This window comes from Nanorana parkeri, unplaced genomic scaffold (genome assembly GCF_000935625.1).
Source record: "Nanorana parkeri isolate BGI_ZX_2015 unplaced genomic scaffold, ASM93562v1 scaffold1023, whole genome shotgun sequence".
NCBI lineage: Eukaryota > Metazoa > Chordata > Amphibia > Anura > Dicroglossidae > Nanorana > Nanorana parkeri.
In genome coordinates, this window is record NW_017307291.1 from 188,129 (window position 1) to 205,074 (window position 16,946).

Below are 16,946 nucleotides of genomic sequence, written 5' to 3' on the forward strand. Positions count from 1 at the left end.
ATGTTTCAGAGCCACAAGAGAACACCTTAAAAGAGAACTATGGGGTAACCTTTTTATCCCATAGTTCTCTTTAGGGTCACAGGAGGACATATACTTGCGTCCCCTGTGACCCAAAGCTCAGTATATAGCGGGCTATTGCCTGCTATATACTGAGAGCGCCGCAGCCGGGACGGATCCAGATAATACTGTCGAGAGCCACCCAGTTGGCTGATTGACAGCGGGCTCTGCCTATCTGGAGGCGGAGCCTGCTGTGCTCGCCCCCTCCCCGTCCATCCCTGCAGTCAGTGCTGGAGGATAGGAGGGGGGGGGGGGGAAATCCCCTCAGGGAGTGGTGACTGACAGTCACTGCTCTCTGCTGGGAGATGATCGGGAATTGAGCGAGCGATGGTATGTGTTCGTCACTTCCCGATCTATAGAGTCGACTTGTGACATTTCAATGTCACACATCGGCTCTAACTATGAGGATGAGTGTAAATCACTTATCTCATAGTTCTACTTTAACCAGACAATTGTGACAGATGCGTGATGATGAAGTTCTCTTGTGGCTCTGAAACGTTTCTGCTGCTTAGCCCCATTTTTCCCTGAAGACATGCTCCATTTGTCTTCCTTCTCATGACTCAGAAACAAGACAAATGCAGCATGTCTTCAGGGACAAATGGTTGTATTTAAGGTGTGTTATCATGCACTCACATTGGATTCCAGTATTTTTAGACATAAATAGAAGCAATGCATAGCAAATTAAATATTATTGCTGTATTAAGATTTGCAACGTTTGATGACATATCAAAGAGAAATTTGATGCAGTTTATTTGAAAAATAGAAGAAAGTCTGGCTTGCTCAGGGGTGACTCAAAATGTTGTGGTAAGGGGACTGTGATGTGAAGGGGGAACCGTGATGTGAAAGGAAGGTGGGGGGATCTGATGTGAAAAAGGGCTCCTGATGTGAAAGAGAGCTACCGATGCAAAGGGTGGCTCTGATTTGAAGGGGGATTTTGATTTGAAGGGGCACTTTGATGTGAGGAGGAAAACCCACTTTTTTGTTTATTTTTGCATGGGGCCCACTTAAAAAGCAATTACATTTTAGACTGGGGTGCCTCAAGATTTTGCATATGTTTAAGGTGTTGGGATTAAAAAAAGGTTGAGAAATGCTGAATTAAAGACATATTTATAAAGCAGTGAATGTGACATTGACCAAACATTCACTACAGGTGAATCTTCCTGGTCAATATATTTAATATACAGTGAATAATTCACCGACAATGAATGCTTGGTGAATTTCACATTCACTGCTATATAAATATGCCCCTTCATATATGCTAAGTCAAAAACAGTTAGATATTGGGGTTCATTTACAAAAGGAGCAGAGTATGTTCACTTTGCAGAGGAAACACACTCTATTCCTTTAATCAACCCCAATGAATATGACAAACAAAGGACATGCGAATAAAAGTGGACAACGCAGTTATCTAAAAGAAGATACAGATTGACATTGAGTTTGTAAAGTAAGCATAAGGAATGTAGAAATGTTCAACACCACGACATCTAGCTAGCAATTGTAGCCTAGCCTGCAAATTAATGAACCTTGTTATAAATATAAATGTATACTTGCTATAATATTAAACATATATACTTGTAACCCTGCTCATGTGCATCTCTATTATTCTAATACGTAGCACATGAAAGTGTATGATGTGTCTCTTAGTTCTACAGGAATGGAGCTTTGAGAAAGGAAGTTGGATTCATTATGTGATTCATCATCCGCTCAGCCCGCACTATACTTACGTACAGCTTATGCTTCGAACACGAATATCTTCCAGTTCTATACTCCACCTGACTTCCAGGGACAGATCTTCTTTCCTGAAGCTGGAGGTGAGCCACAAGCATGCTGGGGGTTAATTACCCCTGATGATGAATGAAATATTCTCAGCTAGTAGCTTGAAGAACGTTATGGCAATTTATCATAATGACATCATCACATGAGCTCATAGAACGAGTATTTCAAAATATTACTATTGTTCCTTAGAGGCTAATTCCACCTTTTGGACCATATTTAGGGTGTAACATGAAACATGGTCACTGTCTGCACCTGAAATGCAGAGCACCCTAACAAGAACTTATACACAGCGTCTGTATTATTAATCATAACTGCAGACAGTATACAAGTATTACATAGCTTATGGAATTAGAAGTTCTGAACCCTGCCAAGAATCTGTGACCATTAAATCTTTCCCCATATAACGCTCCCTTAAATAAAGATCAGTCAAGCTCTCCTGTTTGGTAAAGTGAAATATTGTTTGTCAAAGCTGAATTCCAACTGCTACCGCTAAGTTGAAAGGTTTTACCTGTTTTTTCTCACCGAAGGATCTATATTTGTGTACAGCTGGTGTTATCCAAGCACCCCTGCCAATCAGCACAGTCAGGTCCTGCGCCCCTAACAACTCTCTGCAGACTACACTGCAGTTTAGCAATTTACAGGGTTATTCACTAGGCAGCCGAATTAATAACCGAGCTATTCACCTCTGGCTTGTGCAGCTGAAATCAGCCGTACATTGGCTCTGTATAGCTGCCTTCAGTCAGCGGAGCATGTTCTGTATGTTCGGTTGAGCCGAATTGCAGAAGGACTTCGACTCAGCCGATCCAACATCTGGCAGTGAGTGAATAGCCTAATGCCGCTGAGTTCCGTGGTACCGAGCAGAATAGAAAATCAGTGAAAACAGTAGGGAAAAAAGAGGTTTAAACATTTTTAAATAAATAGTAAAATTAAAAAATAAAGATATTTAAAAAAAGAAAAGAAAAACAATTGGGCGGAGCCAGCAGTGACCGCTAGCTCCGCCCAACTGTTTCCTATTGCCCGGCATGCTAGAGTCTTCTAGCAGGTCCCATGAATAACAACTGGGTGGGACTCCGCCCATTTGTTATTGTTTAATGACAGATCAGCATCCCGAGGTCATTTTGGTACTGTTAGGATCCAGAGCGCCGGAGCTAAGCCCTGCAGTTCCTGGGCTCACCTGCAGGATTTTCCAGGCAACCAGGAACTGCTACGGTAGGTACCAGACCACCACTGGGTGGTGCTGGTACCTGCAGCTCCAGTGCTCACCTGTGGGTGTCTCCCAGCTGCCAGTAATCAGCCCATTACCTATTGCTTCCTGGGAGGGTATTTAAACCCTCCCTGCAGTCTGGACCTTGGCTCAGTATTCCGTTGCCTTCCCCTGTTGCCTGAGTCCTGAACCCTGATTGTAATCCTGAACCCTGTTTCCAGTGTTACCTGTTGCAGTCCTGAGCCTTAATACCTGGTTGCAGTCCCGAGCCTTTGACCTGTATGCAATCTTGTACCCTGTCTCCTGTTTGCTGTCCTGAGCCCTGTTTCCTGTGTTGTTACACCTGTTATATGTTATAGGTGTCGGGGGTCACATTATAGGTTTGTGCCTGTTGTTGGTTGTTTCTGTTAGTTTGATATGTTTATTAAAACTATCTATATATAACATACTTGCCTGGTCCGTGAGGTCACACGTGTTTGGTCGGCCTGTGTGGGTACCTGCGCAGGTGTGGGGTCACCTGTGCTGGTATCCCTGACAGGAACGCTGATCTGTCATTCCAACTGGGCAGAGCACTGGCCCTGATATCCTGTTTTAGGGTGGCTCCTTGCAGGGTGCCATGGAGCCACCCTTGTGTTTGCTAGTAAGCTATGTTTGTCTCCACAAACACAGCAAGGCAATCCCCTACCCTCCTCCTCCTTCCCTTTTCAAGACCAGTAGATTGACAGTTGCTGAAGATTACTCTGTCTCTTGTGGTCTTGTACTTAACAGGAAGTTCAGGGAAGCCGAGCTGAGAGAGTTGGAGTCAGCTGTTTAGAAACATAACAGTAAGAGCTTGGGCGAAAATGTAAAGAAATCCTTTGCTGGGCAATGTATATTTGTTTGGTCGGAATTCATTTTTGAAAAAAGTTTGACCGTTTAATACTACTTTCAGGAACTTCCCTAATTAAATCATTTGCAGATCAATGCAGGACACTTTGCTGTTAGTTTCAACTTTGGGGAGCGGAGTCATGTGATCAGGCTGCCCGACCTGCGTATAGATCACGGGCGATGGGTACGGCTGAGCCTGGAGCGCTATGGCAATGTCTTCACATTGCGCATTGAGAGAGGAGGTGGCGTCCGAGAAGTGACAGCTACTATGGGAAAAAGTGGATTGTTCGAAGCTGATCCATCAAGTGTCATGTTAGCAAACAGCTTACCACAGCAAGCTGAGAATGATTTCCAAGGTAAGTGTGTGCACAAAGCAACATAAACCCATAATAAGTTCTAATTCACTTTTTTATTAAACCTCTTTAATTTCCACTCTTGTATGCTTTTTATCTAAATGTAGAAAAATGCTCAGATCATAAAATGAAAAGTTTGTGTCCAAATTTAGTACAATATATAAATTCTACAGGCTGCAGGAGCACTTAAGGCACGCTAAAGTGGTCTCTCTTTTATGTTAAGGATACCTTTTCATTTTGAAATGTTATCCTCTAATGTATCCCCTCCTTCCCCAACGCCCCCAAAGTATAAGAGGCACCTGTGTACGCTACAGCCAGATGACTCCCGGCTAGTCGCTTTCTTTTACCTGTGTACAAATTCTGTTCATTCCTATGGAGCAGATGTCTCTCATGCATCTTAGTGATAGTCAACCTGTACGCAGTTGCCAGTGACAGGGCAGCCTAGCTGGCTGCAGGATAAAGTGGGTTAACCAGTGTATATAACTACTTTCAGCGATTTTGATATGTTTATGTGTAAATATGTTCAGAACTGTTTAGTCTCTATTATTGTCTCCAGCACCATTTTGGAGACGCCGGGTGTCCTGATAGGACAGGAATTCTCGAGGGATTTGGTCGGCCATTTTGGGGTGGTTATCTTATATAGGAAGCCCAACCACGTTTTTGGGCAGAACACGTGTGAAAGTAGACAGGGACAGGTACCCCGCTTGTGAGGGAGAGTTAGGAGAGTTCAGGGAAAGTGTTCCGGCCTGTGAGGGATAGTTCAGGGTTCCTACGGAGTCCTGCATCGGCAGTCCTGATCGGATGAAAGGCTCCCAGTGCTTAGAGCCAAACCTGTGTCCGCGCTGTGAGTGCGGGAAGAGTGTGCCAGACTCGTATCTCGCTGTATGGAACGAATACCGCTGTTCCCGGGTACCGTGTTCTCCGCCTTTACAGATACACCTTGTGTGATTGGATTTGTACTTTGCCAGTTGGTGGGAAGTGCTGATAGTGCTAACGAATACTACTACCTTCATATCAGAAGTGACTCCATGCCTGGAGTGAAACTGCTGGCCTTACTATTGTAAATATTCTTCCTACTACCGGCTCTCCGGTAATAAACGTTATCTTGTTCAAAAGACCATTACGTGTGATTCCCTCTGTGAAGCCGCTACACCCTAAACCTGCTTACAAACCTCTCCATGGGAATTAATCAGGTGTTTTCTATGCATGTGCACACAAAGCTAGGGGCTGGCCATTGACTGTTTGAGTCATATTGCGTGGACATTGCAGGAGCTTGGACAGGTGAATATAAGACTTTGTGGGGTTATGAGGGTTTAAGTAAAGGATAATTGTACAGACATTTATTTTAGTACTCCTTTAGCAAACCTTAAGTGCTACTGCAGCTTGATGTATCGGAACCATTATCGGTTAACTCTCTGCACACTACTGCCCTGCCAAAAATGCCTAATACTAATAAATACAGTACATTAGTCAACATTCTTTCTTGTGACTTGACACCATTTATTACTATACATGCTTCTTCCTCCTCTGGTATACTTGCTGCTTTTGAATGATAGTAGAACCCCAACATATTTACCTATGAAGCCGCCATCACCTTCTGTGATGTGGCTACTGGACATTTAGTGATAGCGTGATATGGCTACTAGATATTTAGTGATTGCGTGATGTGGCTACTAGACATTTAGTGATTGCCAGCGCTGTAGTCAGCCTGGCTGGATTTATAGTGGCAATTATCTGGTTAATTCCAGGTGTCTGGTATTGCCTGTACTCCCTGGGTGGAGTGTGATATTGTGGGACAGCCAATGAGGGACACTGTAGTGTATGCACAGTACAGCAACCAATCACTGAGTTTCACTCAACCAGTGGTACAAGCTGGAGGTATTTGCCATGTGCACAGACTAGCCGGGACCAGCCATGGATTAGGGATGGGTGCTGTTCAGCCAAAAGTTTCCTGGAACCTGAGGACTTCAGGAGTATGACCGGCGTTTTTCCTGTTGAGGATCTATATTCATCCTTGCCTCACCATCACCCGTCGTTTGCCCAAGTGGTCTTAGACCCCAGTACACCTTCTCCCCCCCACCCAGCCAGATCCCCACCTGCTAGGCAGGTACAACTCAGTCTGAGCACTTCCCCTCCCACCTTTGAAGATCATACCCTAGACAGACCACAAATGAACCGGGCATTCAGCGGCTCCTACCGGGGTAGCGCCAGAGGCGGCTCTTTAATTAGGCAAATTAGGCGATCGCCTTAGGGCTCGCGGCCGCCTAGTTTGCCCTGTCAGGACGGCAGCCAGGTAGCGTTGTCAGCTCTCATCCACGTAGCTGTCAAACTGAGACTCTCAGTTTGACAGTGACAGGGCTGAGAGGTCATCCGTTACCTCGATCGTTGGTGCGGATCATCGGCTCGTCTTCTGCACGGAGCTCCGCCCACCAGCCAATAAGAAGAGACCTCACCCCTCCCATCCACCACACGAGGATCTCTGGCTGGGAGGGCGGAGTTTAACTGCAGAAGCTGATGGAGACGCCCTCAAGACACGGCCAGCACAGCACACACAGTACTTGAGTGGCAGCCTGGAGAGCCTTGTGGAAAGCAGGTGAGAGCCCTGTGGAGAGCCCTGGTTTACACAGAACCCTGCTACCCTGGTGAGGCCCCCTCAGAGCCATGGTGAGACCGCACAGATCCCTGGTCTGTGGGTCTTACCAGGCTGGTGAGACCCCACAGAACCTTGCTACCCTGGTGAGGCTCCCTCAGAGCCCTGGTGAGACCCCACAGATCCCTGCTACCCTGGTGAGGCCCCCTCAGAGCCCTGGTGAGACCCCACAGATCCCTGCTACCCTGGTGAGGCCCCCTCAGAGCCCTGGTGAGACCCCACAGATCCCTGCTACCCTGGTGAGGCCCCCTCAGAGCCCTGGTGAGACCCCACAGATCCCTGCTACCCTGGTGAGGCCCCCTCAGAGCCCTGGTGAGACCCCACAGATCCCTGCTACCCTGGTGAGGCCCCCTCAGAGCCCTGGTGAGACCCCACAGATCCCTGCTACCCTGGTGAGGCCCCCTCAGAGCCCTGGTGAGACCCCACAGATCCCTGCTACCCTGGTGAGGCCCCCTCAGAGCCCTGGTGAGACCCCACAGATCCCTGCTACCCTGGTGAGGCCCCCTCAGAGCCCTGGTGAGACCCCACAGATCCCTGCTACCCTGGTGAGGCCCCCTCAGAGCCCTGGTGAGACCCCACAGATCCCTGCTACCCTGGTGAGGCCCCCTCAGAGCCCTGGTGAGACCCCACAGATCCCTGCTACCCTGGTGAGGCCCCCTCAGAGCCCTGGTGAGACCCCACAGATCCCTGCTACCCTGGTGAGGCCCCCTCAGAGCCCTGGTGAGACCCCACAGATCCCTGCTACCCTGGTGAGGCCCCCTCAGAGCCCTGGTGAGACCCCACAGATCCCTGCTACCCTGGTGAGGCCCCCTCAGAGCCCTGGTGAGACCCCACAGATCCCTGCTACCCTGGTGAGGCCCCCTCAGAGCCCTGGTGAGACCCCACAGATCCCTGCTACCCTGGTGAGGCCCCCTCAGAGCCCTGGTGAGACCCCACAGATCCCTGCTACCCTGGTGAGGCCCCCTCAGAGCCCTGGTGAGACCCCACAGATCCCTGCTACCCTGGTGAGGCCCCCTCAGAGCCCTGGTGAGACCCCACAGATCCCTGCTACCCTGGTGAGGCCCCCTCAGAGCCCTGGTGAGACCCCACAGATCCCTGCTACCCTGGTGAGGCCCCCTCAGAGCCCTGGTGAGACCCCACAGATCCCTGCTACCCTGGTGAGGCCCCCTCAGAGCCCTGGTGAGACCCCACAGATCCCTGCTACCCTGGTGAGGCCCCCTCAGAGCCCTGGTGAGACCCCACAGATCCCTGCTACCCTGGTGAGGCCCCCTCAGAGCCCTGGTGAGACCCCACAGATCCCTGCTACCCTGGTGAGGCCCCCTCAGAGCCCTGGTGAGACCCCACAGATCCCTGCTACCCTGGTGAGGCCCCCTCAGAGCCCTGGTGAGACCCCACAGATCCCTGCTACCCTGGTGAGGCCCCCTCAGAGCCCTGGTGAGACCCCACAGATCCCTGCTACCCTGGTGAGGCCCCCTCAGAGCCCTGGTGAGACCCCACAGATCCCTGCTACCCTGGTGAGGCCCCCTCAGAGCCCTGGTGAGACCCCACAGATCCCTGCTACCCTGGTGAGGCCCCCTCAGAGCCCTGGTGAGACCCCACAGATCCCTGGTCTGTGGGGTCTCACCAGGGCCCTGAAGGGGTCTAACCAGGCTGTTGAGACCCCACAGAGCACCGGTGAGACCCTACGGAGCCCTGGTTCTGGTGAGATCCTATCTCGCCCTGGTGAGACCAGACAGCGCCCTGGTGAGAACCCACAGTGCCCTGGTTTAACCAGTAGGGTCTCACCTGGGCTGTGTAGGGTCTCACCATCCCCAGGGCTATGTGGGGTCTCACCAGGGCCCTGAAGGGTCTAACCAGGCTGTTGAGACCCCACAGAGCACCGGTGAGACCCTACGGAGCCCTAGTGCTGGTGAGACCCTATCTCGCCCTGGTGAGACCAGACAGAGCCCTGGTGAGACCCCACAGAGCCCTGGTGAGGCCCTGGTGCTGGTGAGACCCCAGGTGAAACCGCACAGCCCTGGTAAAACCCTACAGAGCCCTAATTTATTCAAGGCTCTGTGGGGTCTCACCAGGGCTCTGCGGGGTCTCACCAGCCTGGTTAAACCCCACAGAGCCCTGGTAAGACCCCCACAGGCCTGAGTGGGGCCTCATGTTTAGGTTTTGCCTAAGGCCTCGCAAACTCTAGAGCCGCCTCTGGGTAGCGCTACACCTATTTAAATGCAGTGCACGGTTACTAAAACATAGACAGAAAGACAGGCATACTGTGTCCTATAACAAAGGAGGAAAGAAAGTGAAGAGCTGCTGGCCATAAAAAAACAAACAATCTGAACTGCTTTCATTTTAGAGGTATTTAATTTGGCTTTTGAGGTTCCTGAATCATATAGTACAGCATTTGTAGATTATAGGTACACAGTTGATTAAATTCTCACCCCGATAACCCAAAATTTCTCTATAGCAAGTCAGATGTTTAGCTTTGCGTGCAAAGTGGCCCAAGGTTTGTTTACCTTTTATAATCTGCACAGCCAGAAAGGGAACAGAATGTTCTTATCTGCAGATTGAGCTACAACATTAATGTTCTTTTCTGTCATGTCAGTGAAATGGATGAATATTTGTCTTCTGTGATCTAAGAGAGAGAGAAGCATTAATAGGCGATATTAATTGTGCACAGGGTGTTTACGGGAGGTGCGCATCAATGGTCTTGTGCTGCCATTGGATGGAGAAGGTAATGAGCACAGCTCATTTGTCAGCTCCCAGGGAATCAGCAACGGATGCCACTCGGATGTCTGCAGGAACCAGCCATGCCCCTCTCACCTCAACTGTATTGATTTATGGAGAAAACATGAATGCAGGTACATTATTTTACAGCAAAGCATTTGGTGCTGACCTCATTGAGAGAGGCAGGGTTTACTACTCTTAGACCCCCCCATTTCTCTGACTCATGGAGCTTAGAAGAGTCTCCAAGACTGTTGAAAGCTCTCCAGTATATTGCTCACAAGTACTGTATTTGCCAGCATATAAAATGAGTTTTTAGACTTATAAGACGACCACCGATTTTCGGGGGATGTTTTTAAGCCGGGTATACAATACCGCTGGATGTGCAGTAATACTGTATGTACGGTAGCTTAGGCTACATACAGTATACCGCGCTGAGCCAATCACTGCAAGCGATGTATTCTATTAATGAATACAAAGCCTGCCGTGATTGGCTCAGCGCGGTATACTGTATGTAGCCGGAGCTACCGTACATACAGTATTAACGCACATCCAGCGGGCTGACAGATTAGCCTCCCTGGCGGTCTGATTATTTATTTATTTATTTATTTTCCCCTTTTTTGTCTTATTTTTTTTCTTCTCGTTTAAAAAAAAAACTTTTTAAAATTCTCGCCGGTTCCGCCCCCCCTGCAACGCGGACGCTCGCAAGGGACGGAAGACGGAGGACACAGCGGGGATCGTGGACAAGGTAAAAGACTGTAATACCCGGCAAATACGGGATGTCTTTTTGTAAAGTAAATGGTTTATTAAACCTTTCATCATCTCCTTTCGACAATCTGGTGGGTCTTGGTAGACCACAGACTCAGCAATAGCATGCAATGCCAAGCTGCAGCTAGCAAAGCCAGCAAGATCCTATCACGCATTTAAAAAGGTATTTTCTCAAGAAATAAAACTATAATCCCACCACTTTATAAAAGACTGGTTCTGCCTTATCTAGACTACGTGGTTCAGTTTTGGTCACCAGTTTTCAGAAAACGCTGGCCTTGAACTAGAGAGCGTTCAGAGAAGGGCAATTAAATTAATAAGTCGCTATGAAGAACAACTACAGAAATTGAACTTGTTCTCCTTGGAGAAGAGACGCTTAAGAGCGGATATCATCGCAATATACAAGTTAATCAATGGTGACTACAGTATCAGAAATAAACTGTTTAAGCTAAGGACTCTGATGTAGACAGGTGGCCACAAGTTGGACAAGATGTTTAATCTTAACCTCTGTAAGGGTTTTTTTTTTACTGTGAAAGCAGTACAAATTTGGAATTCCCTTCCACAGTTTGTGGTATCAGCTGAGGGAAAGGATAAGTTCAAAAAATAATTTACAGGGTTATTCACAAAAGGGTGAAGAGTTTGGAGAAGGCAGGAGAAGTGAACAATCTAGGACAACATAGCTAAATGGGAAAGTGAGATGAATTGGATAATTTTTCCTAGATTGTTCACTTCTCCAAACTCTTCACCCTTTTGTGAATAACCCTGTCAGATGAGTGTCTCAGCTTACAGAATATACCGAATATACCTTCATACCAACATGTACACACCCAGACAAACACATACATATATAGATCGAACTGGATGGACCTCTGTCTTTAGTGACACTTACCAACTATGTAAATGTAAACTTCAATTCCCAAAATAAAAAACAAGAAATAAATGCACTACCTAATAATAAAGCTGCATCCAAGCTCACTCCTCAGTTCATATAAACTTTCAAATTACATTTTAAAGCAGAGTTAGCTAGGTTCTGGCTCTGCTGCTGTGCTAAAACTGCATTTTTAGCATGTTCAAGCAGACTTTAGGGCTAGCTGCTAAAACAGATTTGGAGAGCCATACAGTACAAGTGGCTATACCTTATGGCAGCGGAGATAGGTTTCTGCCAGTGACATTGTGTAGATGGAATTTTACATGTTCTTTCTGTGTTTGTATTGTTACCCTAAAAGTGTCAGCTTTCTCTCGCAATCCAAAAATTGTACATTTTGATCCTACAGTGTGAATTCATGACTTAAGGGGCTGTAGATTTATGAGCCTTTGGGGCAAAGAACCATGTATGGTACTTTGTACCCTGTAAAACATCACATATTAATTCATGTTATTTTAGTATAAGAAATAGTTATATAGGTATTGTTTAGTGGCAGTTACTGAATTTTCTGATTTTCTCCTGAATAACATTTTACCAGTCCTCCAAGTGACTTCTAAATAAGGCACTGGGATGAGCGGTGAAACATTTTCAAGAATAATCAGCAAATCAAGCTGTATTTGACTTGCTAACGCTAGATAACTAATGTCTGAAAACCTTTATAGGAGTCATCAGAAAGGACTGCAGGAAGTAAGGACAATGTATATTATACACTAACCTCTGATATGCCCTTTCTGAGATACAGATTATAGTCAGCGCTGTATTATTATTATACAGGATTTATATAGCGCCAACATTTTGCGCAGCGCTTTACAATATAGGGCAGACATTACAATCACAATACAATTCAAGACAGCTGTAGACTTCTATTCCTCAACTAATGCCATTCAAATAATGCTGCACTCACATTAGGATTTTCAGAGAGCTGTATATACATAATGCACATACTATTGGAGTTCTTCTTCAACCTCAGATGCCAATATTAGGGGGTTACAGCTTATGCCTTGGCTCCACAGTAAAAGGTCACAGAGTCTTAAAGAAAAACACCCAATAAATGAATAAGACAAACTCATTTTACCAGAGAGGCATCGAAACATCACATACAGCTATCCATCACTATCTGGAAAAGATGGCTTAATTTTCAAGAATTCTGCGTCCAACTGAGTTTGATGTACCACCACTAGAGAAACCCTATGACTAAAGACTATCCTAGACATAGCTGTAGTGATTCTGTTATTCGCTTGCTGCTTTTGACGAATATTTAGGACATGTTTCTCTGGTTCAGGTGCCCAACAGACAAAGTTGAAGTGATGGATAATGTAACAGGACAGAAGCACTGTCACCCATCACCTTGTATGAGATGGAGCTGTCAGAATGGGGACATTTGTGTAGCACAATCCCAGCACAAGTATATCTGCCAGTGCAAGAATGGCTTCAAGGGGAGAACCTGTGATACCATCCAGGCCAGAACTGGGAAGATTATTGGACTGAGCTCAGGATCCATTTTAGCCATCAGCATGTGTCTTCTGATCTTCTTAGGTAAGATCCTGGTTCCTTTTCCTTCTTTTCACATTGTTAACTTGTCTGGCAAATGGTATATGGAAAGGAAGCTAGTGATAGTTATATTAGAGTTGACCTGCTATGCACATATTGGTGCATCTCATTTGTAAATTAGGGGTGAAGTCAACAAAACATTGACCTCAGATTTATATAGACACCAGTGAGTTGAAGACACACAATTGTGCACTATATCTGACTCAGCAGACACTGCCTTCTAATGAATGGCCCTTTTTTTAATCCTGGTATTCATTTCATTCAGCTGATGCTCTGCTCACTAATTACCTAAAGTATTCATTTGGTATGGCCCTGAATTTAAAGGAAAAGTGTTTCTAAGCACTGACCTCTGTAGTTGTAAGAGATGGAGTGTGTACAGCCCACAAGCACTGTCAAAGAATTATGCTGAAAAAAATGATAATCAGTTCAGATTATGGTAAATTGTAGTTACATAGTTACATAGTATCTGAGGTTGAATAAAGACATTAGTCCATCAAGTCCAACCTATTAGGATCTCATTCTAGGAGTACCTGTACCCCTGTATATTACGGTCCCTTAAGAAATCGTCCAAAAGTTTCTTGAACAATTCCACATTATTTGCTGAAATCACCGCCTGTGGCAGTGAGTTCCAGACCCTAACTGATCTTATAGTTACATAGTATCTGAGGATACTTTATAGTTACTTTCTAGTACATTTATATTATTTCCTGGAGAACATATACAGTTTTTATTTGTTGCTGGTCTAGCTCTATGGGACACTCCCAGACTATTCTTAATGTCGGAAGACCTGGTGGAGCTCCTGCTAGTCTGGTTGCTAGTTCTTGTACATGTTTGTGTACATAAATATGGTGTCTCCGCTCACAACTCAATTTTAAATAACCTCTGGCTTTCTGTACTACTGACACAGTCCAATGTTAAGAAACCCAGAGCTCCCACCTTGGTCATTACAAAAGGAAGTCTCACCTCACCTTTCTTCACAAAATCAGTGGAGAATCCAGTAGTGGAAGAAAGTTTTTACAAGGCTCTGACTGATGATAGTAACTACCGATGTTTAACTGTATAGCTGAATTATTTCAGTAAAGTGACAAAATAGCAAACTCTGGTAAATCTAGAGTGGATCAATCTTCATCTGAGATAAGGCAATCTTCTGCCCTTTATTTGAGATGGCCTGCTCATCCACCTTTATATGAACTAGATTTATATTCCATCCTCATTGAAGATGCAGCTTTCTACCTGCATCCAAGATGCAGCATTGATCTATCTTATGTGGATCAATATTCTACCTTCATTTGAGATGGACTGACGTTGATGTTGTTGTTGCAGCCTTGTTGGTCTCATACACGGTATGGAGTCAGTGGGGAAGATCAAAGTTTCGTAAAGGAGGAGTTTATCACATTCCTGCAGAACATGAAAGCTGGGAAGATATCAGAGGGAATGTCTTGAACTATAACGAGGAGGGTGGAGGAAAACGTGACCAGGTACATAGTATCACATAGTCTCTGACTTCATTATCATCTTCATTAGGTATGCACTGATACTGGTTTTACAGGATTGAGTACCCATATTTTTTTTTTCCGGTACTCGCCAATAACGATAACGGAAGTCCCATTAAGGAAGCCAGGCGGCGTGTAATAACTTGCCATCTGGCTTCCTGACTAGCCGGGAAGCTGGGCAGCGTGTAAAGACTCGCCACCCGGTTACCCGATTAGCATGGGAGCTGTCTCCATGCTTCCTCGTCACCAGGTGATGAGGGAGCATGAAGCTGTCTTTCTGGCCAATCAGAAAGCCTGGGGGTCGGGTAATGACCCGCCGTCCGGCTTCCTGATTGGCCGGCTTCCTGACCAATCAGGAAGCTAGGCTGCACACCTTTACACGCTGCCCGGCTTCCTGATTGTCCAGGGATGCTCCAATCAGGAAGCTTGTACTGAATCGCTGCCCGGCTTCCTGATACCGGAAGCTCAGGTATCGGGCTAAACATCGGAACATTTGGGCGAGTACGAGTACTCGCACTCGCCCAAATACTCAACATCGGCACCGATACTAGTATTGGTATCGGTGCATCCCTAATATTTCATTATAAACCTTTGAAAGGAAAATTAATCTGCAGCAAAGTTTACTCTTGGGTTAGTGCTAGAAATAACATTCCTGCAATATCTGGGCATAAGGCCTTGCAATATCTGGGCATAAGCTGATTCAATAACTTGGTGCTATAGATATTTTATCCAAACAATACCATTAAAGGTTGACCAACATATTCACAGAGCAAACTGTGGTCTGCGGATATAACAAGCCCATCTATTTGTTAGAATTGGTGGCATTAGACATCTGATGGCCAGCATTCCTCAGGCATTGCTTCCTAGTAGTTTGAAATCCTTTGACTTTAACTCTTTTGATGCTGTGAACATGGAGGTACGGCGTCCAACATATCCAGCAATAAAACAGTGAGGAGAATAGTAGGTTTTTCAGTTTTGCTGGCCATACACATTTAGATTATCTGCAGATTTTCTACGGTCAGATGGAAAAAGTAGAACAGATTTCTCCATCTACGCTAAACTGTGTGGATGGAGGAATCTCCCGCTGGGCCAAGCTCCAGTATCTTGCTAGTCGGCACTGCTGGCTCTCAAAATACCTGAACAATCTGATTGTATGCAGGCATTGCTCAGGTATTTTGAGAGCAAGCGGGGCCAACTAGCAACATACTGAAGCTCGTCCCATCTGGAGATTCCTCCATCCCCACAGTTTAGCGTAGATGGAGGGATCTGTTGCACTTTTTCCATCTGACAATAGAAAGTCTGCAGATAATCTAAAGGTGTATGGCCAGCGTTACAATCAGAATGGTTGTCAAGGGATCACATAACCTGTTTCAAGAGATATGGAAGCCTAAGAATAGTGTAGCTGCGGGAGGAACCCTTTGAACATCTCCACTGTTTGTAATGATGCAAAATTTACCTTTAAAATGCTGCGGAGCAGGAAAAGTCACTGTGCTGTCATTTTCAGCGCTGGAAGAAACCAGACAGACTAAGTGGAGCACTAAACAACAGAGACACAAAAGTAATTGTAAGTAGCATTTGTCTATCAATACATTTGTGTAGCTTTAAAATGTTTTCTACCTCAAAACAAGAAGTCTGTGTTTTTTAAAAATGCATTTCCCAAGACAACCAGAGTGTGACTTTCTTTTATGTTTCAGGGAATCAGCTTTCCCACAATTTCCTCTGAAAATGCAAGTGTACCGGTCTCTGCAGACAGCCATTTTTCATGTTTTTGCTGTGGCTCCACCCCTTGACAGCCAACCAAGCCTGAACTGTGTGATCTGAATGACCAGGTGAGCACACCTCTAACTGTGAGCATGATCGAGTGTGCAGGCATTGGTGGAGCTCATTCAGTCCACATGATCAATGAATGCTGACAGAGACTGGGCTATCCCACACCCTTTAACTGAGAATAACGAAATGAAAATGCCTTACAAGCCTTGACCACTCAAAGCTAATACTTCAGTTTTATATTGTTGTTGGCTTGTTGGTCCACATATGACCTAATATCCCAAACAGATTATCCAGGACTATTTTCCTGCTACTGGTATTATGTCCCACATCCCATAGGATTCTACATAAATAAATTGAACAACTGGTGAGTCTGTCCAAAAGAGAATGATATCTTTTGTGGAATGAGCCAGATCAACAGGCTACAGTGGAGAAATCTCGCTGTTGAGATCTGAGAAGCTTCCATGAGTTTTAAATTAAGGCTAGGAGGAGATATATGATGAATTATGGGACAATTTATAATCCAGTTTCATCCTTAACATGTTCCCTTTTAAATGTGTAAAAGTCACTCATCTTAACTGTTAATTTCCTTCAAATGTGCCCATGGAATGAGTATAGGCATGATGCTGTTGAACTTGACCGCCTACTTACATGCATAAAAGGCAGATAAAACATAATAGGAGGGATTTTCAGGTGCAGTCAGAATAATGCATAAAGTGCAAACTGTGTTTCAAAGGGAATCTGCCTTAAAAAGTGACACTAAACTCAGGAGTTAAATCTTAATAATGCATTCAAGTACCTTAAAGTGACATTAAAGTCAAAGTTC

At 45.7% G+C, this 16,946-nt stretch overlaps 1 protein-coding gene across 1 annotated transcript in view; it reads left to right on the plus strand.

Annotated features, from left to right (window-relative positions):
• The window catches only part of LOC108795896 (neural-cadherin-like), a 71,739-nt gene that overhangs the window by 54,078 nt on the left and 715 nt on the right, over nt 1-16,946 (plus strand). The window contains exons 28-32 of the mRNA XM_018567225.1: nt 1,702-1,868; nt 3,996-4,260; nt 9,576-9,756; nt 12,592-12,845; nt 14,184-14,338. Of these exons, the coding sequence (XP_018422727.1) occupies nt 1,702-1,868; nt 3,996-4,260; nt 9,576-9,756; nt 12,592-12,845; nt 14,184-14,338 (1,022 nt within the window). The remainder of the gene's footprint in view (nt 1-1,701; nt 1,869-3,995; nt 4,261-9,575; nt 9,757-12,591; nt 12,846-14,183; nt 14,339-16,946) is intronic.